Source organism: Anguilla anguilla, chromosome 14 (assembly GCF_013347855.1).
Source record: "Anguilla anguilla isolate fAngAng1 chromosome 14, fAngAng1.pri, whole genome shotgun sequence".
Classification (NCBI taxonomy): domain Eukaryota; kingdom Metazoa; phylum Chordata; class Actinopteri; order Anguilliformes; family Anguillidae; genus Anguilla; species Anguilla anguilla.
The window spans coordinates 27,607,513-27,635,500 of record NC_049214.1 but is presented as its reverse complement, the minus strand read 5'-3'; the positions used below and the strand labels follow the sequence as shown (position 1 = coordinate 27,635,500).

Below are 27,988 nucleotides of genomic sequence, written 5' to 3'. Positions count from 1 at the left end.
CCATGCACTGCAAAATTAGAAAATATGTTTCTTTAATAGTTCATCTTCTATTTGCATTTTATTACAAACTCAACATAAATGGAAACCACTTGTTTCTCTCCCCCCCTCTCCCGCAATGTCACAGAAACTGCTTTACAAATGAAAGCTGGTACTGGGTTATCAAAATACACAAGACAAATTGTGTTTTTCTGTTCATTGGTTCAAATATAAAAACCAGTTCTTTTGTTCCCAAAACCCTTTTTGGCCAGGCTTTAAAAAAAAAAGAAAAGAAAAAAAAAAGGGTGGAGGTGGGGGGCGTGGTACATATTTACAGCATTTGAATTTCCTGTTGGTGGGACATTCAAACAGACCAATAAATTGGGTGCTTAGAGGCGTGCCAAAGTGGAATAATGTGGAAAAATGTGTTATCAGTTAAGACACTGAGTGCTCTGAACCTCTGCTGCCGCACTCTGATTCTCCCTTTAATGAAAATCAAAAATTTTCAGCGTCTCCTGTACAACCTAGTGATGGTAAGGAAAAAGCATGAGAAATTATCCGTTTCACACCATTAAAAATGGGAAAATCTGAAGCTCTACGCAAGTTTTCTTAACTGAAAAGTGACTTAGATTTAATATACAGCTCATTTAAAATGTTACAAACTATTATTCCAATTTGTGAAATGTTCCTTTGGTTTGTGTGTATTTCTTTAACATACTTTTTCCTGAACAACTTCAAATAAAGCTATCTTTTAATTATATTATGCGACTTGATCTGAAAAAAAACCTACCTTCATAATGCTTATTTAAACAATGTGCAGTTAAAACGTCGTTATTTACGTAAGATTTTCATAAACTCAAACTAGAGTTGTAATTTGAGTGGTTCCTTTCTGTTGGGAAACACCATACAGTACATGCCCATTTCATACTACTAAAGCACAGCATACAAAAGTAGGCATTTTGTGAACAAAAGGATGTGGCAGTTCTGCATCTCGCAAAGCTGAAAAGTTTGTTCAAAAGAAAGTTAAATTATAATAGAAAAGTGTGCGCGCTATGATCTTTGCGGACATTATTACAGTATTAACAGGGAAATTTATGGCTTATTTCGCTCGTTTTTATCAAGGGAAGCAGACACGAAAGCGTCGGACATTACCGGAAACTGGAATAACGAATGACTTTTGTCACTTTTGACTTGATGTGTCTGACGATGTCAACAGAACTACTTTCAAACGCACCATCAATTTCTACTGACTTGATAACAAGGTGGACATAATTTCCTTACGTGATTTATGGAAGGCACATAAACTTTGGTCCTGTATTATTTGTGACTTTTCAGTATAAAACTCGAAATAAAACATGAATCGTTGTGTGTTCTAGTCTACTGCGTAAGTAAACAAATTTCAAATCAGAATGTGTTAAATCGCGCTAGAACCGTTAGGTCCACGCATGACTAGTAACAATTGGTGGAGAGAGTGAGAGCCAAGGCAAAACAAAATGAAACAAAAAGTCTTGTATATGAAAGTCCAGAGGAATTTGAAGATATTAAGTGTACAGCTTCAGTGACACAGGTTAGGAGTCTGGCTTTTCTCCTTATAAAAAGAAACGCTAGCTAAGTGAAAGCAAGTAACTGAACAGTAGAGCCAATATATAGGTGCTTCATCAATGAGACCCACCATCCCACCATCTTCCTTATATTTCTGCATAAATAAATCATGGTTTTTCAGGATTCACCAGAGGAATGGGGCTGTGATCAAGGCTGGGCTCTCTTCAAACACCATAACATAACGCAGACTCAAAACTCACGTGCGGGAAAGCAGAATGACAGACGACAAACCTTAACCAGTTTCATACCCTCTCAAAATGAAACAGAAGAAAGATGTAAAAAAAAAAAAAAAAACCTTCACACTACAGACCAAAAAAAAAAAAAAACCTATAATGAATAAAATATCAGATACAGTAAATAAGACTACAACCCCAAAAAAGCACACAGATGGGAGATCTCAGACAGCTTCACCCAAAACAGCAAAAACAGGGGCATACCCGAAAATATAGGAGTGCGTGCTGTGGGCCTCTCGGGAAGGTAAGGAGAAATTGCCTATGGGGTGGTTTTGTCAAACCCTTTTCGGATTTTAGCAGCACATACAGAATATCTGAACAGTCTGGATGCCTTTGGTCAGTAACAGCCGTGAGTTCTGAATACATTCTCATGAAGGATTTCAGCCCAGTTTCTGTGATGGTGTCAGACAGAGCAGGGCCGATTGAGCAGGGCCGATTGAACAGGGCCGTTGGAGACAACCGTATCAGTCGTGACGCAGTGCTCAGCAGATGCACTGCTAATGTCTCAGAGGAGATGCTTGCCGTAAGTTTTTCGCTCTTTTTGAGCTGAAACTGCGGGAAAAGAATCCTTTAAGTAGGCAGGGAAGGTTTGTATTCCACTGCTACTCTATTCCACCAAATGCATTTTAAAAAACCACAACCGTTTGGGGAACCATAATCGGGGTAAGCAGTGATTGAAAATACAATCATATTTTTAATCATTTAATCAAAATTATGAAATGATCTTGTTAGTAGGCCTACTCTAAATGATGATACTGTTAGTAGCCTACCTGCAGTAGTAGGTCCTTTGAAATGAGCTCTTTACATTGTACTACTCTTTACATTGCACAGTAGCTTGCTGAATAAAGAAGTAATTCGTTCTTTGAATGATCCATTTTTATTTTAAATGACCAATAATATATTTGCTTCGCTGTTTTGTACTTGTTAATTTACGGGTCTCAGTACTTAGCATCGACGAGTCACTGGGCTACACAAAAGGCCTTGTGCTGAAAATATCATCATTTTAAGCAAAGAAGCATCTTTTAGCACTGGCTGCTCAAACCATTAGCCAAACAGCTTCCCACGGTTTCCCACAGCACGTGCCGACTCCAGTTCAACGGTCCCTGATGCGAATACATTGTAGCTATAAAAAAACTTCCACAAATTAGAATGGGCTGAGCAGTTCGATGGAAAAGGTTGGACTTTTGGGGGGTTCAGATGAAGAAAAATTCACACAACGTGTACGTTTGAATTACGAATTGAATAAATAAGCTGGAAAAAAGGAGTACTCCATAGCCATCCAGTGAAGTTAGACAGAGGCATGTATTATATAAGTGCTTATAAAGCAATATGCATCTGTTCACACTGTGAATAATGGATAAAAGGGACTGTGTGTAAACATATCTTTTTTTGTTGCATAGTTCCAAAAGAACGTCATTTAAAATCACAAAAAAAAAACAATGGATGAAAAGGGATCATTTGAAAAAATCTAATCAGTCACTTCAAAAGACAGAGGCCTATCTGAGGTACAGTGGCCTGAAACACATTTTTTAATGCTACTTTTATATTAATTCGGTGATGATAAAGAATAGAAAGCACCACATAAATGCAGCACATCGTGAGTCCATAAGCTTTCTTCTGGTTAGTTTCTGCAAATAACGATGCTTAAAATCTGTACGTCAGACCGGTATGCACCTTGAATATCTCAGTCACTTCGTCTCTGAATGAAAAGCTTCGAGTGGTGGAGTGCGTGTGTCAAGGAGCTTAACTGTGCCAAATGCAGACCGCTTTAGGCACAGGGCTGCAACTGGTTTCACACCCAAAATAAAATAAAATAAAATAAATCAATTTGTCATGCCGCACATCAATACGAGTTCACCGCATTCTCCGTCAGATGCTTAAGCTACCGTCGTTTCGACAGGGCGAAACTGAGCGTCGCGTGCCGCTCGGTACAATAAGGCAGTCCTTCAGTTTTCAACATTCATGCCGGCTGAAGACAACGAGCCCCGGTTGTTAAGGAAAAAGGATCTCTCCGTCTCCCCTCCGGTTTAACACGGGGGTGCAGAAGCCCACAGCACACACGGTACATTTTAGCTTACTATTAGTTTTTCTAAACTGTGCACTCAAAGCACCAAATATGAACTTACACTTCCAATTAAGACCATATAGCATCGAGACCCCACAAAAAATACACGTCTAAAAATAACTCCTACGAGACAAAAGAAGATAAAATAAATCAACCCTCTCACCAACCCCACAAAATAGTACATAAGATATCTTAGGTAAAATTTCTAAAACCTATTTGATTATGAGCACATAATAAGGCACGTAATAAGAAATTAAGTAAATACACAGTAAATATGATTTTTTTTCTCTCTCCATGATTTCTTGAATAATTATAGTGGTACAAAAACCCATGAGGTTTCAGGTTTTTTTTCTCATCCATAAAAAAGAACAAATTACCAAAAATAAGTAACTTTCTTTTTTTTCTCAAAAAATCTTGACAATCCTTAAGATATATAGACCTGAATAGTTTTGTTTTATTTAAGACTGTAAACTTTCAAAACAAACAAAAAATTTTTTTTTTGATTTCATTCAACAAGTGTCTGCCATTGTATCGCTTCAGGTGAAGTTAGTTCAGAAGAAACGTCGCCCCTCGCCTTGCTGTTGTAAAAATCTTTTTCTTTTCTTTTTTTTCTCCTCCGGGAATCAAACTGAAAAAAAGGTTAACTGAGCTTCGGAACGCCCGCCCTGTTTTATGCTACTTAGCAGGCCCACGCTCCCCCATCTCCTTGGAATGTTAAGGCGAAACCTGGCAACCCGGCACAGCCTTCTGCTTGGAGGAGGGAGGCATCATTCGGTCGTCCGCTGCACCTGACCCCCCCTGCCGGCGTGAGTGGCACGGGCCACGCCTCCTGTCGGTTTCAGCTCCGCCTGCCCCTCACTCCTCAGCAGTTAGGTGCGCGTTAGATTTTTACCGTTTTTTTTTTTTTTTTTGGTTTGATCAGAGGTGCACCGTGTCGTCTGTGGCGAGGGGTAAGGCGGGGGAGGGGGGGCGTCGTGCTCCGGACTTCACAAGCCACCGGACCTGAGCGACTGGAACAACGCAAGAAACGAGAGAGCGGCGAGGAGTGCGGAGCTGAAGAGGGAGAAGGGGCTGAAAGGAAAGAAAAAAAACAGCAACAAAAAAAGGCATGCAGGAGACTCACTTGGTAAATTAATCAAATACAAGGGTGGAGGTGGGCAAAAAACAAACAAACAAAAAAAAAAACCTTTCCATCCATAAAACTTTTTTTGTTTGGGGGGGAGCACATATTTTTCACATTCATGACTCCACTCCGGGGGGAGGGGGGCAAAAGCCGGGCTCTCTATAGACCAGCTCCAGGGACAGGGGAATTCCAGCCAGTTCACCACTCGCTTTGTCACGCAGGACAACCCCGCGCTCAACATACAGCGCCATCTGCTGTCCGGTGCGGATCTGATCTGATCGAGACGAAAGGAAAATGCGCAGACCTGGTGCGTTTGAGCTGGGAGAGGGGGCTTATCCAAAGGGGGGGGCGGCTACATGTAGCGAGTCAGCTACACTCCATCAACCCCATGCAAATAATTTGCTTTCGTGTGAAGGTCTTGAACAGTCTCCCCTTCACAGAATGTTTTTTTTTCTTTTTTTAAATAAAAATGTGAAAAAGTGAAGGCTGGTTTTGTCTGGTGCAAATTGTATGTTGTACGGTAACAAAACCACGTTTTCATCGAGACCCGAAACCAGGTCGTCATCACTCAGACTTTCTGCTACACGAAACAAAAAGGAGACAGCCCATTGGTCAGGGCAGAACAATAAGGAGACGGCCCATTGGTCAGGGCAGAACAGTAAGGAGACGGCCCATTGGTCAGGGCCGTGGCTACAGGGTTTTCCCTTGCGCAACGCCGTGATGCGCTCCCGCCAACTCAAGTGACAAAACCCCTCCCTGGGCAGCGCACCCCACTCGACCCACAATTCCCTTTTCCGGGCAAGTGAGACGGGTTGCGTGCGGCACTTGGAGCACACGAAGCGGATATGGGGCGGGAGGAAGGGTTCACCCGATTCGGTTCAGTTGTAATGAGGCCTTGCGGCTCCTGGAGTCCCATTTTTGCGCACGCACGCACGCTTCTTCAGAACCAAAATGGCTGGTTTTTGCAGATGCAGCATTTGCTTACTTCCTGTGAACCGCTCCCAGACGTTCGGAGGCCGTGCCGTGCATCCCGCCCGGACCTCAGCAGGCATTCCCAGCCGCTCGTCCGGAGCCAAAGCCGGGGTTCGGATGCGCACCGGACCACGGGGAGTTTCCGGAGGAATTCCGCGAGTCCAAATTGCTCACCGTCAGAAGGGCTCCGTCAGGAACGCGTCAATGAGTTGAATCGCCGGAGCGTGTCAACATCCTCCCTTGTGCATCGGGGGAATGGTCTTTACAAAAACCTCAGTCTCTGTCTGAAGGCATTACAGTAGTCTTTTATTTAAATCAATCTCTTATTCTAACTAATCCAGTTTGCGATTATCCATAGTAAAATTCCTAGTGTAGTCTCTCTTGATCGTAATAGAAAAGGGTAAATTGAATGGATGGGGGGGGGGGGAGGGTGGGTTTGGGGGGTGGAGTCTGCGGGTGTGAGGAGTGGCTGCTAGATGGTGGACTTGGAGAAGGACACTCGCAGGTGGTGGTTCTCTCCCAGGTCGTGGTTGTGGAGGTCGATCAGAGCCTGAATGGCTTCCTCCACAGAGCCCAGCTGTATCAGTGCCATCTTGCGATCTTTCCTGCGAAAGGAAAGGAAATTAACCGAACGACAAACGCACTGTGAACATCAGTAGGATTATGAATTATGAGTGTTTAAGGGGCAGGGCTTGGCTTGGGTGGCAGTGCAGTATAATGGCTAAGGAGTTGGTCTTGTAACCTAAAGGTCGCAGGTTTGATTCCCCGGTAGGACACTGTCGTTGTACCCTTGAGCAAGGTACTTAACCTGCATTTCTCCAGTATATATCCAGCTGTATAATTGGATACAATGTACGTCGCTCTGGATAAGAGAGTCTGCTAAATGCCTGTAATGACTGCTTTTACATCAGCATGGTCACAGCATGGTCACAGTATGTATGTATGTACAAATTATTCTGAATTAATTTCATATTTTCTTATTACAATGTTCTATTCTGCACTGCCCCAGTACATGTACCGGATAGTGCTGCATTAATGCACACAAATATCATTTTCATGCACAATTTCACTGGTTGTCTGAAAACCAATGAGCAAAACTAGTGAAAATACCAAATTGGCAATTACCTGGACAATAAGGTGAAAATGCAGACCAATTTTAATCACCCATATGTTCTTAAATGAAATGCCTCACAGAAAGCAGATGGAAAATTAAGAAGCTTCTGAAGTTTCAGATGTCTTCTGAAAGTCAGATGGTTTTGTTCTTTGTTCAGTACATCCACCTAGTGGCTGTAAGAACACACTACATCTGATCGAGATTTTACATCTGATCTACACCCCTGCGTCTTGAATTTACACAATACAGCTGCCACTGGATTACTATCGGCACTGATATTATTGGAAACCAATTACATAATTAATGGCAATTATACAAATTGTAATTGCATTGGAAGATGCACATAAACCTTAAGGTCAGAAGGAGCAGGTGACTTACTGGAAAAATTTGAAGGCTTTAACTGTGTACCCAGTGCCAGAAAATAAGTCCTTTAGAATGTCATCAGTGATTGAAGGCCTGTGGAAATAACGAGAGGGTGGAAAAGAAATATTAATTAACTAAAACACTTAAAAACAACACAATAAATAACACTTCTACAATAACTTTCCTCTCTTTGCTTTAAGGAGGGTCTGTTTATTTCCCCAAAATTCAAGCAAACACTGCAAAAGCTACGCGGTACAAGCAAAGGGCTAATCCCTATACGTACTCAGTGGGGTAGCAATTACCCTCGGAAAGTTAAATTAGACCGAGCAAATCACACATTTATGCATTAAACAGCTCTTTAAATAAACCAGCTTTGTTATAAACATAGTAGCGAGAACACTTCCTTTAGGTAAGTTTGTGCACCGTGGACCAATCACAGCTCAGATAAATACTGACCCCTTTCTCTTGACTTTACCCAACAGGCTATATGTATTTCTTTATACTAAAATAGTACATTGAAAGCTACATTAAAGCCCAAACACAACTGCTCTTTAATGTTAGTTTAGTTTGAACTGCAATTAACCTTAAAAAAGCATTTCATTCATTTTGTAGGTCATATGTCCTTGTCGTAAATGTTTTGTTTTCCTTTATCTTATGAAAACTTACCATACATATTCCTAATGAGGCCTGCCTATTTCAGTTCTGATGGGAAGAACTAATTTCCCAGAATTCTTTAGAAAATTTGTAGTAAACAAAAAAATGGAACTTCAATTCCCAGAACTCTTAAAACCAGTGAGAAGCGTGAGGGAAAGGCCTTAGACGCAACTCCTCAAAGCAATTGGCGCTTGAACCACGTCCCGAGGAAGAGTGCGAAGGGCTGGACTGTGTCTGACGTTCAAGTGCAGGAGGAAGAGGAGATGCGAGCGGGAGCTTAGTTCACAGGTAGGGCTGGGAGGGGAAAGGGGCGGACTGGCGAGGGGAACGACAGATCGATTGGCAAGGCGCCGCGGCTGCCGCGCAATCGTCACCCCGACGAAATCCGCTCGGATCCTCGCGCCGCCAAGAAGTCGCCCGCATCCCTCCCCGGCAGCAGGGGGATGCGTTCTGGCGGGGATGCGGGGCGGTTCTGAGATGGGACGCCATGTTTGGGGCATGGCAGAGCGTAGCGGGGCCTGGGTCACGACCTGAGAAAACCTCTGCCTCCAGGCCCAAGCTCAGCACCCTGAGCTCAAAGCCACCAGAGATAACGGCAGACTCGCAGAACGTTTTCCCAACGGATTTGGTGATGGCTAATCTGGGGGGCTACCAACGCCCTGTGCTCAGATTCTCCCTAATGTAATTAGCCATGCCATGGGGTGGTGGTCGAGGGGGGGGGCGGGGGGGATGGGCTGGGGGGTTGATGGAGGAGTCGAATGACACTGGGTTGATGGCAGATGCTGAACAGCATGGATGGGCTGTAAAAACCTGTCCAGTGGAGGCTGGCTGCCATGGGGCATGTGTCACGGTCACGGGCCCGTCTACCGGAGGACCCAGGCCAGGGTGCAAGGTGAGATGCAGAAGCACAGTGCGGACATTACCAGAGGCTGTGGAGAAAAGAGGCAACCGGGCTTTGCACAGGAACAACTACGAAGCAAGGAGGGACGGGGAAGCTGGTTTTGACCGAAGCCAACGCAACAGGGCGGTCCCCTGACCGATTCCTAGAAAGGTGCTAAAGGTGTTTAGAGCGTCGATTAACAGTGTTGAGCTTCCAAAGACGGGGGGGGGGGGGGGGGGGGGGGGGGTATTTGCACACTGTTCTTTGTTTTGCTTATTGTATAACTGTTTTTAGTAAGCACTAAAGATGCCATGCTAAGACAGCAATGTTTCATGAGTCCTATCAGGCTGCTGCAGCAACAGTACACCAGCTCTTACGTACATTCAGTGCACGCACAACAGTTCCTTGGAACGGTGAAGATGCCAGGAGTAAACTCTGAGACGCTAAAGCCTCCGCCGTTCATTCGACGGCTCTTGGAGGGGAGGGAGGGCGCGGAGGACACTCACGGGATGTTGGAGAGGTGCAGGGTGGCGGACGGGGGGAAGATGTTCTGGAAGTTCTTGGAGCCGGGCTTCTTGAAGCGATGCAGGGGGCTGCCGCTGAAGTCCTTGGTCAGGCCCTGGTCCTCCTGCCCTTCCCTGGGGAGCTGCACCGTCTGGTGCTTGGAGATGGTCACCCTTATCACCTTGCCATGGAGCCTCTGTCCGTTGAGGTGGCTCATCGCTGAGTGGGTCAAGCCAAGGGAGGAAAACAAAAAAAAGCACAAACTCAGGTTTGGGGCTGGCTGCTGTCAAATGGTCAGAAGCCCAGGGCTTCTAAGAAAGCTTAAAATGGACATAGCCAGTGATTGAGGACCAGACCTGAACCCATACTATTCCCTCTCAAATTTGAAGAAAAGTGCACCCTTACCCAGTTGTGCCTGTGTTGCATCTGCCATCTGTATTAAGGCGTTTTCCTTCTTGTTGAACAGAATTTTTACTCTGTGAACATCCCCATAGACCCCTGCAGAAAAACAGAGACGGAGAGAAAAGGTAATGGAGGATAAAGAGCGAGAGATGCAGAGAATGTGACAACGAGAGGGGAAAGAGCAAGAAAAAGAGAACGAGAGAAAGAGGGGGCGAGGCAGAGAATGAAAGGAGGAGGAATAAAGGGCTAAATGATAATTCATTTCCTCATTCCTCAAGGCCTGGTCTTGATCCTGGCTTAGTATCTGAGCGTGCAGAGAAAGCTGGTATCAGCCACATACACACAGGATGGACTGGGGGGGGGGGGGGCGAAGGGGGGGCGGGAGTGGGCGAATAACGCCCCCCCTCCCTTATGCATCCCCAGGCACACATCTCTCACATTAACGCCCTCTTCACAGTCAGCCTGTGACAGCTCTGAGATCCCACAGACAATGGCAGTATAACAGACCGGCTCTTTACGAGGAGGATACGAACATTTCCACATTTACACAAACAGCACATTTTGAATCTCCAAACAGTCCGCACCTCGTTTGTTTGTTAACACCGACTACAATTATCTTGACCCATTTCAAAATAGATTTTTCATGCTTGTGAAGAAAGAAAAAAGAATCTTAGCAAGTTCATCTTACCAAACAGGATGAAGAGACCGTGGGGTGATATACTCTGTGGGAGGGAAGAAATACGATCTTTTATTCAACAGTTTCATCGACTCCGGGAAAAGATGAGGGCGGATGATAATATGTAATATTTTATATAGAAATAACAGATTTTCTCAAATCCCTCGTTCTATATCAGTCACAAACCAAGCCCAAATAAAATTAAGAAAATGCAAGAATATTTATAAAAAGGGGACAAACTGGATGACCAAAAAAATAAATGAATTGTTGACAATTAAGCACTCTTCTTAAAATTAGAATAAATGGTCCAGTGAACAATTACACTCACTGGCCACTTCATTAGGTACACCTATCTTGGACCAGGTAGGGCTCCCTTTCTCCTCCAGAACAGCCTTAAGTCTTTATGGCATTGACTGCGTGGGTATGGTCTGGCATTCAGTTGATCCTCAACTGGTATTAAGGGGCCTCGTGTGCCAAAAAAACATTCCCCACACTATTACACCACCACCGCAAATCTGCACCGGAGACACACGGCCGGAGGGATGTGTGACATTCAGATGGGTCCCACCACCCGAACGTCACAGCAGAAACCGAGATTCACCAGTCGACATTCTTCCAATCATCAATTGTCTAGTTATGGTGATCATGTGCCAGATATAGCCTCATCTTCCTGTTCTTAGCTGACAGGAGTGGAACCCGGCGTGGTCTCCTGTGTGCTGTAGCCCACTCGCTTCAGAGATGCTCTTCTGTATATAACTGTTGTTAACAGCTATTTGAACATTTGTGGCCTTTCTGTGAGCTTGAACAAGTCAAACTATCCTCTTTTGACCTCCCTCATTAACAAGTTCTTTCACGCACAGAACTGCTGCTCACTGGATGCTTTTTGTTTATCGCACCATTCTTCATAAACTCCAGAGACTGTGGCGTGTGAAAATCCCAGCTATATCTGTGATGCTGCAACCACCATGTCTGGCACCAACCCATACCACAGTCAAAGTCGCTTATCTTGCCCATTCTCTTCGGTCAAACAAATAAACCTCTTTGCCATGTCTGCATTCTTTATATACTTTAGTTTTATTTTTACGATTTGCCGTTTGAAGGACCAATTGAAGGTGTACCAAATGAAGTGGCCACTGAGTGTATACAAACAATGTTAAGCAAGTAACAAACGATGGAGCCTAGAGCCTAGCCCTATGCCCGCTTTAAGTGGTGCGTCATCTGGAGACAACAGAGGCGGGAGGTTTGGGTTGTGCAGGGGTACATTTCCAGACAGTATGGGTGGGTTTGTGGAGCGCAGTAGCAGGCCTAAAGCTGGGGGCAGGTTTGGGGTGTGTAGGGGTAAGTTTAGAAGTGCGGGACATGTTTGGAGTGCACAGGGTAAGTCTAGGTAGCCTTGGACATGTCTGGGGTGTTTAGGGGTAAGTCTAGAAAGTGCGGGACGTTTGGAGTGTGCAGGGGTAAGTTTAGGAAGTTTAGGAAGTGTGCAGAGGTACGTCTAGGAAGTGTGGGACATGTTTGGGGTGTACAGGGTCAAATTTAGGAAGCATGGGACAGGTGTGGAGAGTACAGGGGTAAATTTAAATAGTGCAGGACTTGCATCTGGGTTGAGGTTGGAGACTAGGAGCACAGAGTGCAGAGCGGTCGGTGCCATCCCGTGGATGGCCATCCTTCCTGTGGGGATGGTCAAGGGTCCGAGGGCGCCTGGCATGGACTGCATGGGCAGTCCTGATGGAGGACAGAGGGGGGGGGGGGGGGGGGAAACGAAGAGGTTAAGACACGACCGATGAAGAGGGAAAAAATACAAAGATAATGCAAGGGGTTAAAGAAAAAGAATAAGATCATTTAAAGAGGATTACCAGCATGAGACATTATAAACAGCAGTGTTCGCTGCAATTCAGACCCAATCACAACAACTGCGCGATGTTAATATTCACATTTTCAAACCAATTGCACTTTGCTCGTTGAAAATGATTGGCTGACAGCTGGCTTGGTTCCCATAATTTCTAGACTCACTCGCTCCTCGTGTGTTACGTGCTACCTGAAGTGGACCCCATTTAAAATTGAAATGGAGGCTGATAATATTGAGCCCTACCTTGCCACTGGTAATTTGGCTCTGAAATAATATCGTGCAACATGACAGAATAAATAGGTAAGTGATTGATGCTGTTGTAGCCCAGTGCAGGGGCTATCATCATAATTATGCATGACATGATAACGGAATGTTGTTTAGGACCAGAAATTAATCATAATTTAAAGCATAACTCCAATAATTAGCCAGAGGGAAAATTTGACTATTTCTCATTTTCTGCATAATGAATTCTATTTGATCAAAATTTCTGAAAAATTGAGCTTACCATTGTATAGTTCTATTTACCACACTGTATAGCATGTACTCACTTTTTAATATTATAGATTTAAAGTAATTTTATAAGGCATCAGATATCAAAATATGTGACCTAATTTAAAACATTTAACCGATTCATCCAACTGCAACGTAAGAAGAAATCTGACACCTTAAAAGGATATCAAGCATTTTGAGCACACACCCCACTAACAAAAACTCTTTCAAGAATAATGCTGCCCAAAAGGTGTATGTCAAAGAACACTTGTTCACGGACTGCTGAGATGTGAATGACATACACGCACTTTAGGGGAGTTTCAGGTTTCCTTTTGTACTGCCGTGTTGTCAAACCCAATCTCATTTTGCTACATTTGCTAAATTTTCCCAAGACAACACACATGGTTGCCCGTGTGGGATTAGGAATAAACTGCTAATTTCATTACTGTGACAGCAGTCTCCTAGGGTCCTCTCTGGGGGGGGGGAAAGGGGGAGGAGGGGTTATGAATCCAATGACAAGGGTCACACCCTACCTGCAGGTTGGGGGAAGCCAATGGCGGGACCGAAGCCTGCAGCTCCGGGATAGGGGGAGGAGATGATGCCGGGGGCTCCTGGGAAGAACAATGGCACCCAATTAAAAACCAGCAAACCGACCCGATATTTACACAGAGTGGAGACTCAGAGAGCCGTCACACGCGTGAACCCAGGGCCGGGCTACACGTTCAACTAATGTGAATCTGCAATGCACAGACTACGGGTCTCATTTTGTGTGGCCAGTTGAAAAGGATGTCATGCCTCAGTTGCATGAAGTCACATTTCTGCACATCTACTGTGGTTTACTCCAGTCCAGAGAGATCATCCTCATTCTGCATGGTAAATAAGCCCAAGTCATCCATGCTGTTCAACACAGGCAGAACAAGTGTCTTTTTTGTAACAGAAAGGGTACCAAAATGGTCAGCTCACGTGTGGTCACACGTAATTAACCTGGGTATTAATTAAATATACACAGGATGGACATACCATGGGTACAAAATCCTGACACCTGCTTGGGTTCACTGTTGGACATTTGCAGTGTGGACAGAATACATGATCTAAGCGTATCATTCCACAGTCCCAGTCAATCTCGGTTCCATTGTGGGAGTATGACCAACTTTAAACAGCAGACAGTCGTTCACTTTCACTGACGAAACAATTGCTTTGTTATTTCAGACTCTCAGACACTAGCGGTGTGTTTTGATGTACTGATAGACCAAGTAAAGACTATTCAGACTTTGTTTTTTTCTTTAGAACCCAATAACATTATATAACCAAAACCCCTTGGATTTGACCTTTCATTCACTTTTATTGACTAAAACAATCGCTTTATTATTTCAGTTTTTACAGGTGCATTTTTGATGTGCTTACAGGCCAACAGATGAAACAAATGATTATTTAGACTGACACAAGCAATACGTGCGCCACGGCCAGACACGAGCTGCATCCAAAGAGCAGCCGAGTCCACACAACAATCACTCCACCTCGCTGTCAACCAATCCCCTTCTCCCCTTTTCTTACCTAACAAATGTCGTGTGATCACGCATTCGGACGGCTCCCCTATTATAACGTCAGCGCAGTGATCTTTCCAGTCCGGGCGGCGCGTCAGTACCGCCGCACGAGAACGGCTTTTTAGCGCCCCGTTCTCCGCCGGTCAAACCGGCTCCATCTCAGCGTCGCGCGCGGAAAATCTGTCAGCGAGCCCGCGGCCGGCTCCCGGCGTGAATTCATCAGCGGTTGATTTACGAGGCGACGCAAGAGAGAGAGAGAGAGAGAGGGGGGGGGGGGAGGCCTCGCGTCGTTTGCGCAAAAGCTTCGCCTGCCACCCCTCTCCGCCGCCGCCGCGGAGCTTATCGCCATCTGCAGCGATCCCGCCCCCAAACAGCCCACCTGATTTACGGGGGGCCTGGGACAACAAGATGAGCGGCTGTTTGCCTGGGCCCTCCGTCTATATCGCCCCCGCCCCCCCTCCCCCCTCCCCTCCCCTGTGATGGATGCAACATTTCTCACAGGCCTCTGTTGTCCAGCCAATTCAGAACTCCCCCCCCCCCCATTCGCGATAAGGACCTTTCTCTCCCTTTTGTTTGCGCGTGTGTGTGCTGGAAGCAGATAGCGACCGCGTCCAAAACACAGACGGGATTAGCATCAGTCGACGGGAGGATAAATAAGATGGCACAATAAGACGTCTGAAGCCCCGCGCTGCCTGTCACAGGCTTGACATTTATTAAGAAATACGGGGGAGGAAAAAAAAAAAAAACTAATTTCAGGTGAAAATATTTTACTAGAAAAGGCGTCTATTTTTCAAAGTGCAGACGATTTCGATTTCAAAAAGTGTTCAGTTTATCTATAGAAATGAAACGCTTGTACTAAAAAGATACAACCAGTACAAGGCCCTGGTTCATTCAGCCAGTACGAGGCCCTGGTTTATTCAGCCAGTATGAGGCCCTGGTTTATTCAGCCAGTATGAGGCCCTGGTTTATTCAGCCAGTATGAGGCCCTGGTTTATTCAGCCACTATGAGGCCCTGGTTTATTCAGCCAGTATGAGGCCCTGGTTTATTCAGCCAGTATGAGGCCCTGGTTTATTCAGCCAGTGTGAGGCCCTGGTTTATTCAGCCAGTGTGAGGCCCTGGTTTATTCAGCCAGTATGAGGCCCTGGTTTATTCAGCCAGTATGGGGCCCTGGTTTATTCAGCCAGTATGAGGCCCTGGTTTATTCAGCCAGTATGAGGCCCTGGTTTATTCAGCCACTATGAGGCCCTGGTTTATTCAGCCAGTACGAGGCCCTGGTTTATTCAGCCAGTACGAGGCCCTGGTTTATTCAGCCAGTATGAGGCCCTGGTTTATTCAGCCAGTATGAGGCCCTGGTTTATTCAGCCAGTACGAGGCCCTGGTTTATTCAGCCACTATGAGGCCCTGGTTTATTCAGCCAGTACGAGGCCCTGGTTTATTCAGCCACTATGAGGCCCTGGTTTATTCAGCCAGTATGAGGCCCTGGTTTATTCAGCCAGTATGAGGCCCTGGTTTATTCAGCCAGTATGAGGCCCTGGTTTATTCAGCCAGTATGAGGCCCTGGTTTATTCAGCCAGTACGAGGCCCTGGTTTATTCAGCCAGTATGAGGCCCTGGTTTATTCAGCCAGTATGAGGCCCTGGTTTATTCAGCCAGTATGAGGCCCTGGTTTATTCAGCCAGTGTGAGGCCCTGGTTTATTCAGCCAGTACGAGGCCCTGGTTTATTCAGCCAGTACGAGGCCCTGGTTTATTCAGCCAGTACGAGGCCCTGGTTTATTCAGCCAGTACGAGGCCCTGGTTTATTCAGCCAGTATGAGGCCCTGGTTTATTCAGCCAGTACGAGGCCCTGGTTTATTCAGCCAGTATGAGGCCCTGGTTTATTCAGCCAGTATGAGGCCCTGGTTTATTCAGCCACTATGAGGCCCTGGTTTATTCAGCCAGTATGGGGCCCTGGTTTATTCAGCCAGTATGAGGCCCTGGTTTATTCAGCCAGTATGAGGCCCTGGTTTATTCAGCCAGTATGAGGCCCTGGTTTATTCAGCCAGTATGGGGCCCTGGTTTATTCAGCCAGTATGAGGCCCTGGTTTATTCAGAGCGGCGGAATGCCTTACCGAAGGCGGCGGTCATGCCGGGGTCCAGGGTGGCCTGCCCGTCGCCCGAGGGGAGGTCCAGGCGCGTGAAGTCGCGGCTCTTGTCGTTGTTGTACTTCACGTTCAGGCTGGTCAGTTTGGAGAACTCCACGCGCAGGGTGCAGCATGCGTTGTAGATGTTTTGGCCGTCCAAAGTCTGGGCGAGAAAGTGTCAGGGAGACAGTGTCACAAGTACGCTTCGAAAGATCGATTGGCGATTAAATCCAACCCAATCCACTTAAATTAGACAACTAAAGCTCGGATTCAAAACTTGCTGGCTGTTCTCATCACTTCAGTATGCCAAAGGACAGAAGGAAAACTACTACGGTTACATTACAGATGACAGAAGGTCCTTATTCAGTTTACTACATTACAGATGTCAGACAGAACCACATAATCTGCTGTGATCACAACAAACAGCAATATCCTTGTCACCCTGCCATCCAGCTACTGAACACAGGCAGAACAATTATTTTTAGAAGTAAGGGGGAGGGTACAAACCCTGTTAAGCCAATTACAAGTAGCACATAACATAATGGATATGGGTACAAAAAGCCGACACCTGCTTGGTTCACTGTAGGACATTTGCTGTATCAACAGTCCCAGGTGACCTCTGTTTAACAGTGGGGGTATGACCAACTTTCATTGTCATTCACTTTCATTGAATAAACAATTACTTTATCATTTCAGACTTTAGAACTCAATAACACTGAATAATCAAAACCCCTTACAGCTGACCTCCCATTTAAAAGTAAAATATACTCGTATAGCTTCATTATTTACAAACTACACTGCAATGACGGACACCATTACGGAAGTCAGCGTTTCGTTAAGCATCTTTGGAGTATGCAATTATCCCGCAGCGAAGGTTTTTCTTCCCGTCCGCGACTCATTACCGCGACAACGCCGCGTTCAGACGGACAAAATGGCACAGAATAATAACGGCGTATGGGCTCGGCTACGTCGCTGCGAAACATAAAAAGTGCTCTCCTCGTGCTGATGGAATTTGTCCCCTGATGTATTGTGACAGGGCAAGGGGCCCATTAGAGGTGGAACGGTGCCGCAGGAGGAGCGGGGGTGGGGGGGGGGGGGGGGGGGGGGGGTTGACAAGGCATCCCTTAAGGGGGCTGTTTGTTAAATAAACCCTGATGACAAACATTTGTCAGCCGGGTCCTTTCACCGTGGCAACCGGCGCACGGGGCCGGGCCGCGGACCCATATTTCTCCCGCCGAGCTGAAGGGCGATACTGCGGGGGCGCATTTCTCTTTTCAGAAGGGGGGGGGGGGGGGGATGGGGGGGCGGGGATTTAGATTGTTTCTTTTCCCCTCGTCAATTAGATATGGGCTACTGCCGTGTTTTGTAAAATAATGAGGGCAATTTGCATTTGTTTTGTCTTTTGAGTACAGACATAAACACACACACACACAAACACACAGGCACACACACACACAAACACACACACTGTACCAAAGGATTCAGCCAGAGGTGCTCGCAAACAACAGCCCCCCCCCCCCCCCCCCCCACTGCAACGCTACAAATATTTTCATTGTGCGGGGTAGCAATGCAACATGGCAGGAGCACAATGCACGACGCCCGTGGACCAAAGGAGCAATTACTCCCTCTTTTGTTCCATTGACGCTCATTAGATATCCACCGCAGTGACAAATTAATCACTATGGGGGCCAGAGACGCGTGCGGTGCGCAGAGAGGGCCGGCGTTCACAGAGAACGGCGAAAACGAGAGCGTTGTCTGCCGTTTCACTGGACGGCCGCGCTCGGGGGAAGACGCAAAGGAAAACGCACCGCTGGTATTTTAGCGGGGCTCGGAAGGGCACGGGTGTCACCTGGAATAAACCTGAGAAGAAGAGGGCGGCCGCGATTTGCCCTGACAGTCCAGCTGAGGGACCGGCGGTGAAATTAATGCAAGGTGATTCCCAGGACATCTAACCAACGCAGCTATCCCCAGAAACCTAAACCACCACCCAATCACGAGGTAGCGCAAACAAAGGTGGAAGGTTATTTTAGAGCCCGATTTATATCAACGTCATATTTTCACAGCGCTTATGGACATGTAACCTTTGATACTACCGACCTAATCAGTTGCCACAAAATCAAGAAAAAAAGTCTTTACGTACCACTTTGGCATGGTGAGCATTCATAGGATCAGCATACTGTAACAAGGCCTGGAACTGGTTATTCTTGGTAAAAGTGATAATCTTCAGCACCGTCCCGAACTTGGAGAAGATCTATGGAAGATGATAAATACATAGCTTAGTATGAGGCGCAACGTTCTTGGAACAACCACTGGGAACGAACGATCCCCCGGCCAGCAGTGTTTCCCAGTAGAAGACGGAGCTCAACACTGTAAACATCATGTTTAGCTGGGTGTTCAGAGACGGTAGGCTGGAATGTCATCGCACCCTGAGGGGGGGTGGGGGAAACGGGCGGGGGCTGACCTGGTGTAGCACCTCCAGGGAGACGGGGTAGAAGAGGTTCTCCACGATGATGCGCAGCACCGGGCTCTGCCCCGGCATCAGCCCGCCGTCACCGGCGGACGCGGACCCAGACAGGGTCATGTTCCCAGAATGCATCGCGTTCACCGCCTGCAGCGCCGCCTGAGCTCTCTGCGAGACGCACACATTTCTCTGCGTTACTTACGGCACGTTTATCTGAAGTCGATGCACGCGGTTCATACCGCGGACACTCTGCTAGAGCGATGTACTGCTGTCAAGTGTACACCGGTGCTTTCATTAAACATGCACAGAGGTTTTACAAGTGAACAATGAACAGTAAGATCAAATTTATTGTTCAATCAAGTCTTTGAACAATAAAATCTCAATATCTTCGAACAATAAAATTTCAATTTTGAATTACCTCCCACAAAAAACATTCGGCCATGGATGCAATCAGGAGTTTTAGTCACATTGCCCCAAACGTGCCCACTGACACGTCGCTGCCAGTCTAAATCCAGCAGGAAGGATCTTTCCCCACCATTTAGCTGTCGACTATCTGCTGTTACTCTCCCGGTCTGCTTCAAGCAAGGAAGGAGGCCGCAAGAGCAGACATGATTGGTCGAGCCACAAGCGGAGGCTATCTCAGATCGAGACCTTTAGCGGATCTACACATCCCGCCCGTCCATCATCTTCACTTCGGGCGCACTAGAGTGCCGGCATAAAGCAGGCGGGTCAACAGCCTCCATTTCAAAGACGGATGCCCCGGCCCGGGGTTCGCGGGACGAGACCACGGCCGACGAAGGGGGAGATCACACGGGAGCCTCGTTAACGGCGAGCCGGCGGTGCCCGTTTCCCCGGCGACCTCCCCGCCAGCCGGGGCGAGAAACAGGCGCGGTTCACTCACCCCCTGGTTGGGCAGATTATCGGTCTTGAGCTCTCGGTGGTTGGAGTACTGGATGAAGACGGGCTGATTGCGGAGGTGGGGGGTGGCGGTGGTGTAGTAGTTGACCATCGTGATCGCCGCTTCCTCGGAAGCCATTTCGATAAAAGCCTTGAGGGGAACGACAGACGGGAAAGCAGTCAAACGCGTGCACTGTACTTTCTAACGCCAGTTTCAGTCCTGTAACATGCGTGTTCAAAACATAGCGCAACGTGGAAGCTTTTTATTTACAGCAACGGAGTGACTCATTTAATGAAATCCTTCAAAATATTTAATATATGCAACCGTACAGTATGCCATTCAGTACAAACCCAGATGTGTCAGAGAATTCTATTAAATTTGAACGATTGTACTGCAAATCTTTTTCAGGAAAAAGCAAAAAAAGAAAAAAAACAGCTGATATTTTTGGGAAGAATGGGACTGGTTATCTACTTCTGACTCTGCTTGGGGTAAATGAATGGTGACCTCTCAAACTGACTTGTTTACGCTATTCCGGCAAGCTTTCAAAAGCACGGTTTTTGTCAGTTAGTTTTCAAATATGGCAACGTGATAAAAAAAAGACACCAAGGGGAGAGAGAAAAGGCTGAATCCCGTTTGAAGTTCGGCTAACTTTTATATACCGCGCCGGGAAACGTATGTATCAAAGCATCGGATCATTCATCGCTCTTTCTTTCATGTTTAAATGTGTCGCTTCAATTTAAATATGAAAGAGCACTCGAGAAAGACACCGGTGTGTAGGCCCCTTGCATCCATCTTATCTTGCCTCTTACCGAAGGGAACAAACACACACTCCAGCACCGTGTTCCCATGCATTTCAAACAAAGGGACGGACTACAAATGTGTGTTCAGCACAGTATCGGTCCCTTGCACAGCGAACTAAACGGACGTCTTGCGCGTTGAGCATCACGACTCAATCGGCACTATTGCCCACAAAATGGAGGGAAACATGAGGGTCGAAATTAAAAGCAACAACAGTTGCCTGTGATGAATGAGTTCATTTTAAACGATTTGGCGAAGTAAGCATTCACGGATAGAGGATCAATGGGAGTGGTGGGCGTACTGGGTTTGGTGAAAGATAATGAAGTGTTTTGTCTGAAAGCACAGTGTTGCGTCTTGGCAAATGGACAAACGAAAGGTGTCTGAAAAATAGAAAATGGGTTTCTTACAGAAATGGGAATCAAAATAAAAGAGATTTCCATTACCTTACATCTACAGTAAGGCTCAGTGGTTCATCTAGTTCATAATGATACTGCAACTGAACGTGCAAAAGGCCACAAAACACATCTAATTTATGTAACACAGCCCTGTTCCTGGGTGCTGAGTCCTGAGAAGTGCTGTACTAAACAAATTAAACTGTGTTTAGAGCACAGCAGCTGCTTTATGCAGTGGACCCTTCTACCTGGAGATTCTTCTAAGAAGCCCATTCCGAGGTGCTGTGTATAGCCTGCAGTTTTTTCAGAATCAATTCAGGTATTTTATTTTCGTAATATTTTACCCCAGGAGAGATCAGCGGTGAAGCTGATTTTAGCCAACTGAGGCACACCAAATACTTGGTCAATCATCAGCTTTATTTAACATGCTTCGTTCAACCATCTTTACTTCGTATTCTTTTACATTATTGGTTGTCGTTCATGTGATGATTTTTAAAGTATTTTATTCCCCATATGACCTGGACTGTAGGCATCACTTCAGACAAGAACCATAGCTGGACGCACAAGTCAGAAACACCCTAGCCTGTCCTTCTTTTTAAAAAATAACCATTTGTTGAAATGAAACAGACAAAACAAAACGTGGATGTAAAACAGTCACAGCGCTTTCTGCCTGCCTCGCCAGGCCCGATGTTCAGACCCACCATTAAGATTTAAGGATCAGCATCAGACCCCACGGGGTCTACGAAAAAACGGAAGGGGAGACTTACTTGGTTTTTCCCTTTGAGCATTAACAGGTTGCTGACTTTGCCGAAGGGGACCGCTAGAGAGACGACCTCGGCCTCGGAGACCTCGAAGGGAATCTTGCGGACGTGCAGGACGCGGGAGGGGCCACAGGGAGATCGGTCTCCTTTAAACTTCGTGCTGTCGTTGCCATTAGCTGCGGGGAAGAAAGAGTCGGCGTTAGCAAGTTAGCAATGTACCGCGGGTTCCATTTTCACCGTCTCCACCGTCATATTCAAGCCCTGACATCATTATTTTTCCGTTTTTAGGGTCGGGCGGTCAGATCTGGACAGCTGCGACGGAGGACAAGCGCGACTGAAGGATTGATGCAATTGGGGGGTGCCGTGCGGCTCATCCTGTTAAGGCACAGTTATAGAGCAAAATGGGCGCCGTGGTCGGGTGTCGAATCCGGACCGTGCCTGCAGGGTTTCAGTTGGCTGTGATGAGAGAGTCACACTGCCCACCAATGACGCATGGCTGCGTGTTAAACTACATGTGAAGCGTCTATCCTCCGTCCGTCCTACGACTGGCTTCTGTGCAAGACTGCCTGATCAGAAGCGGTGGCTGACCTGTGCTTCACTACGACTTCCACAACTTTTACATAGCATTTACATTTCATCCATTTATACAGCTGGATATATACTGAAGCAATGCAGGTTAAGTACCTTGCTCAACAGCAGTATCCTACCCAGGAATCGAACCTTTAACCTTTAGGTTACAAGACCAGTTCCTTACCCATTATACTACACTGCCACCCACAGGAGCTTCAGAGGGCATGTACATGCTTATTTTCGCTTTCCCAAATCAGTACTAGAGATCGTAGCAATGAGCTCTGATAAACACAATCGGGAATTTCAAATTGGGGAGAAAAAGCATTAAAAAAAGAGAATAAAACTATAATTATGGAAAGGAAACTGATAAATAACCACCAAAAATATCCTGTGGGCAGTCTCACCCTTGACTAACGGGGGGGGGGGGGCACGATGAAGCATTCCAGTGGGGCACTTGGCTGGCTGGCCCACCGAAAGCTACACCCAGTGGGCCACAAACCGCTGAACCTCACAAGCAAAAAAAAAAAACTAAACAAAAGCTTCTTATAGGATTATGAGGATTACGAAGCCCGGCATACCGCAAACGGTGCCCATTGTGGGCAATTTGGCACTCGGGCTTCAAGGGAAGAACCGAGGGATAACACAACCAGAGCTCAGGAATGGCAGACATTTAGAAACTTAACAGACAGACAGCGAGGAAAGTATCTCTATCCCCCCCTCCCCATTAGTCTTTCTCAAACCCTGCAGTCACAAATGTCCAATTAAAGACTCTCATTTCAGCTGGTGTCTTACATTTTTCCTCTCTTCTCTGGAGCGCATTATACACAGTAGATTGAGCGCAGATAAGCAGGGGACACATGAACTAATGCACCACTTCCACACTGCTAAGACAACTCTGTCATTTTTCAGAAGAGGAAAAAAATATCATTTTTCGAGGGCTGATCATTAGAAAAGAACCTATTCCTTTTAAAAGCTACTCCTCACAACATAAACCTCATACATGGCATGGATTATACTTCATATTAATTGTGGTTATGCAGAATTATTTTTCAAATATCCAACCAACCATTTAATAAACCATTTCATATAAATTTCTTGCAATAAGCTAGACAAAGGCAATATATTTAACCTGATTAAAATGATTGAAAGTGTGCATATCTGAGATTATCCATTCACGACAGGCATCGGTTAATATTATTACCACACTCACCTATTCACACTCAGCACTTAAATTAATGAAATCTTTCGTTCGTTCGCTGGGTGGTCTTCAGAGAAATGACGGCAACCATGCAGTCACTCGCTCATCATCATCGCCTCTGTCTCTCAAGTGGTATTTTTAAAAATCATAAATGCGTACCGGGAGAGAGAGCGAGAATGGTTTGACTGTTTATCATTTCCGCGTAAAAAACGGCACTGCTATCCTGAGAAATAACAAACAAACAAAACATTCTCTCTCTCTTGGTAAATGAAACCGATAAGATAATTTACGCTTGTAAAAAAAATATTTAAAAAAAAACACCGGAGAGACTTCTGGGGTGAATGAGTGACAGTTATACCAGAGGAGCGCTCGTGTGGTTACACAAATCCCATTTTGATTTAATAAGTCCCTCCAGGAAAACAATCAGGTAAACTTCCTGTAATTCAGAACTGAAATGCGTGAAGGCTCATTGTTTTAATGCAGATCCTCCCAGACTATTCTGTAACTCCTCCACTAGACCAGCCTTTAAGGTTCCTGTTTATTACAAAACTAGATAATAAACTTAAATTCATAACAAGGAGGAAATAAAATAAAAAAAAACAGATGTCCAAGCTGATGTTTCCTTTTTTTAGTCTAAAACCACGCTCACAAGTCTGTAAGTTTACTAAAAATACTATAAACCATCATGGGCATCTTTGGAGAGTCAGACGTCATATCACTGGTGTTATAGAACATAAATTAAAATTTTTAATGATGACTTTAAAAGCTCTATGTGGTTTAGCCCCTGACTACACAGTAAAACTTGTAGTACCCTACAAGCCACAGAAGCAGCTCAGATCAGCTGACCAGTGTCTGATCAATCTCCCATCAGCAAATTTAAAAACAAAAGGAGATTGCACTTTCGGGGAAGGGGCTCTTGCACTATGGAACGGTTTACTTGAGGTCATCAGACACAAACCAATGCTAGCGAAGCTTAAATCTCTTTCAGAGACACATTACTTCAGACTTGTTTTGAATTCATTGCACTCAGTTATCTTTTATTGTTTTATTTTAAAATATTGTCTTTAGCACTGCATATTTTACCATAGATTTATTGTCACTTTTATCCCTTTGCAATGTCTTCATTTGTAACCTTCCACTATATTTTTAACTGCATTTGCAGCTTTTGTGTTCTTGGAACGCACTTTAAATCCATGGTATGAAAACCACTGTATAAATAAAGGCATGATTATTTTTATCAATATTATTATTATTAACTATAGGAGTGTAAAGCCGGCTTCTTCCCCCATCAATCGAGGGGATGGAAAGATCTTCTCCGAGAATAATATAAGTGCTTCCCGAATTGATTCAAGAGTTAATCCTTTGAGCCCAGATGAAGAAGGATAACACAGAAGAAACTGCTTCTGTCAGCAGGAGGCCAAACTATAACAAGGCATGAAACCTTTCACAGAGTATTCCTCTATTCACCGCTAGGGTGGCTTTTTGCATTAGCACCCATTTATAAATTGCTAATCAGAACGGACCTGTAGATGGTGCAGCTTCCTATATTCCTCCACCTATATTTCTGTGGCTTAGACAATCTTGTCCATCCGGTTCACCTTTAGCGATAGCATTCTCTTTCTTTTTGTCAAATGTTTTAAATGTTCTTCAGTAGGATTTAGTAAAATCGGTTTAATCATCACAAAGACAGAATTTTAACTTGAAAGCGATCAGTTGAGGCTGACTGGTTCAGACTGGTTAAGTAGGTCAGATGATTATGATCAGGCTACTTTTCAGTGCATGGCATTTTCACTTATTTTGCAGCATCAGTGGCACAGCAATGTCTCTGCTCTGTATATGCTGTGTCATCACCTTGGGCCATCGTACTCGCCATGATCTGAGCTTTTTGGCCGATGTTCATAAGTTTGAGCTTAAAAGTTGTTATTGCCTATGCTGACACAACTCCAATATCATAGTGCAACCCGAAGGCACATTGGGTTAAAGTTGCTGAATAAATAAAAGATAGTGGTGTGACAGAACTGTCACAGACTTGGAAGTGTTGATGAAATGTGTGGAAATTGATGGCCCACTATGAGAAAGCAACCTGACCATGGATAGCAATCTATATGAAACAATGAGAAAGTGTTTATATACACTACATGGCCAAAAGTATGTGGACACCTGACATACAAAGTCTCCAAGATCCACCAAACTACTGTTTATGCACAAAGTTTCCAAGATCCATCAGGCTATATGCAAAAAAAGTCACTGTGACCCATGGATTTTGTTTTCATGTAACAAGTGACAAGGAAAAAAGGGTTTTTTTTTTTTTTTTTTTTTTTACATATTAAAAAAAAAAAAAAAAAAAAAACCCTTTTTTCCTTGTCACTTGTTACATGTTGCCCCATCCCTGCACTTCTTGGTAAATTGTATTTGTCCTAATACTCTAGCTTAATCTTCTGCCTAGTTTGGCTTTGCAGATGTTAGACCAGGATAGTGTTCATTGTTCTCAGCTAGAAATAGCTGTACAAAATAAGTAATTGTACCTTACTGAACCCGTGTTCAGCAGTTGTCTACGATCATGAAAATGCACTTCTTGTACGTCGCTTTGGATAAAAGCGTCTGCCAAATGAATGTAATGTAATGTAATGTAATGTAAGTTTCCAAGATCCATCAGGCTATATGCAAAAAAAGTCACTGTGACCCATGGATTTTGTTTTCAGTTTTAAGTGTTATTCAAGTGTTTCATACAGGTGGTCAGTCACACATTACCAATGAACAGAGATAGTTCAAAAATGATGTCGTCTTGTATTTTTAAGACACCCTCTAAATTCTTAGCCACCTGATAAATCTTACAAACAGGATGATGGCAGTCTGACTGAGAGACATTAGTAATCTTTTCTTGTAAAATAAGTATGTCAAACTGATGAATGTAGCCACTTAATGTTTAACAGATTATTAATTTGACTGACTGATAACTTGAATAGTAATTATTAGTTTCTCATGTACTCACCGTATTAAAGCGTGTGCACGGTTGATAACAACATGAATGCAGTTTGGGAGGGAGGCAATTAAAAAGCACCACCTGGTGGTTTGTATGGGACAGGCAGTCAACCTAAGCCAATAAAACAATGCACTGTAGACACTGTGCAATATAACTAACCAAACCAACTGACAGCAATTACAACTCCCTGCTGTAAATTTTTCACCAGTTGGAAATACTTGGCATCGTTTAATTTATGGGGGAGCAAAAAAAAAAAACTACTTTCTGGTGCATATCCAATTCAGTTTAGGGAATAAAGGAAACATGCCTTCCTCTATATATCAGGCCACTGTGAAATAGAAGGGAATGATTGGCTAATTTTCCAATGACCTCGCATTTCCATGGCGACATGCACATGACCTCCCCACAGCATCTGGCTGCAGGAAAGCAATTCATCTCATTGTACAGCTAACAGAATCTTGGTGTATGTCTAATAGGATTAAGGAGTCCATCTCGTACGATTATGTATGCCAGGGGGCTTCAACAAACCAAAAAAATTACCAACAAACCTTCAAACTAGGAGCCACAGCCTACATCTGGTATACTCTATAATAAGAGTTTTGTAAATTGCCATCCAGTAGAGTCACGTCATAGCATCACCACAGCTAAACTGTAATGACTAAAATGCAATTATTTGTACATCCAAACAAACATCTGCCCCGTGGACCCACAATAGGTGCCTTCAAAGCCATCCTTTAAGAGACTGCAGCCCTCGACTTGTAGCTTTCTATTCCACAAAATTAGCATTGCCTCACTTTAATGATATAAGAAGGAAAAACAAAAAAACAACTTTAATGCGGTTGTTTAATGGTCATGCGGTTAATGGTCCCAGTGACTTTCGTTTCCAACCGCTTGCCCCAGAAGAGGGAATGTGCGCCATTAGCTGCGGTCGAGGCCTTTTGAAAGATGCTGTTGGTCATGCCAAGGCGGCAAATGTGAGGTGGGAAATGGCAGTTGACCAGTTTGCGATGCGCAACTTTATTAGGATCGCCAAGTTTATTCTGTGAGCAATGTCAGCAGTGCAGGTCTGGATTCTCTTAAAGTCACAGTGCAAAGTAAACTGGAGCAAAGCACAAATAAATAAATTAATTAAAGCAACCGCACTGTATTTTCAGTCTTGTGGTTATCGTTCCTCTGCCGGGCTGGTTTAAAAAAGTAATTCCCCTTCGGGATAAATAAAAGTCCATCAGGCTGTCCATCCATATCCAGCCTTGTATCACACAGGTGCCACGTTAGCTACCGCTTTGTCCTTAAAAGCTTTCTGGACATGATTCAACAAAAAAAAAAAAAAAAAAAAAATGTTTTTCTGGCAAGTGACTCA

At 44.9% G+C, this 27,988-nt stretch overlaps 1 protein-coding gene across 4 annotated transcripts in view; it reads right to left on the bottom strand.

The window, feature by feature from the left end:
• Window positions 1-5: 5 nt before the first annotated feature.
• Window positions 6-27,988, bottom strand: part of ptbp3 (polypyrimidine tract binding protein 3) — a 71,622-nt gene continuing 43,639 nt past the window's right edge. For 3 of the 4 annotated variants that reach the window (XM_035390521.1, XM_035390519.1, XM_035390522.1), the window contains 12 exons: window positions 21,884-22,053; window positions 19,930-20,076; window positions 19,029-19,196; window positions 18,708-18,818; window positions 16,556-16,730; window positions 13,436-13,513; window positions 12,162-12,289; window positions 10,577-10,610; window positions 9,892-9,984; window positions 9,489-9,705; window positions 7,464-7,541; window positions 6,444-6,576 (listed from right to left, as the gene is read on the bottom strand). In XM_035390521.1, coding sequence (XP_035246412.1) covers window positions 6,444-6,576; window positions 7,464-7,541; window positions 9,489-9,705; window positions 9,892-9,984; window positions 10,577-10,610; window positions 12,162-12,289; window positions 13,436-13,513; window positions 16,556-16,730; window positions 18,708-18,818; window positions 19,029-19,196; window positions 19,930-20,076; window positions 21,884-22,053 — 1,532 coding nt within the window. Of the gene's footprint in view, window positions 6,577-7,463; window positions 7,542-9,488; window positions 9,706-9,891; window positions 9,985-10,576; window positions 10,611-12,161; window positions 12,290-13,435; window positions 13,514-16,555; window positions 16,731-18,707; window positions 18,819-19,028; window positions 19,197-19,929; window positions 20,077-21,883; window positions 22,054-27,988 lie in introns of all 4 variants that reach the window. The other variant, XM_035390520.1, reaches the window with a different exon arrangement.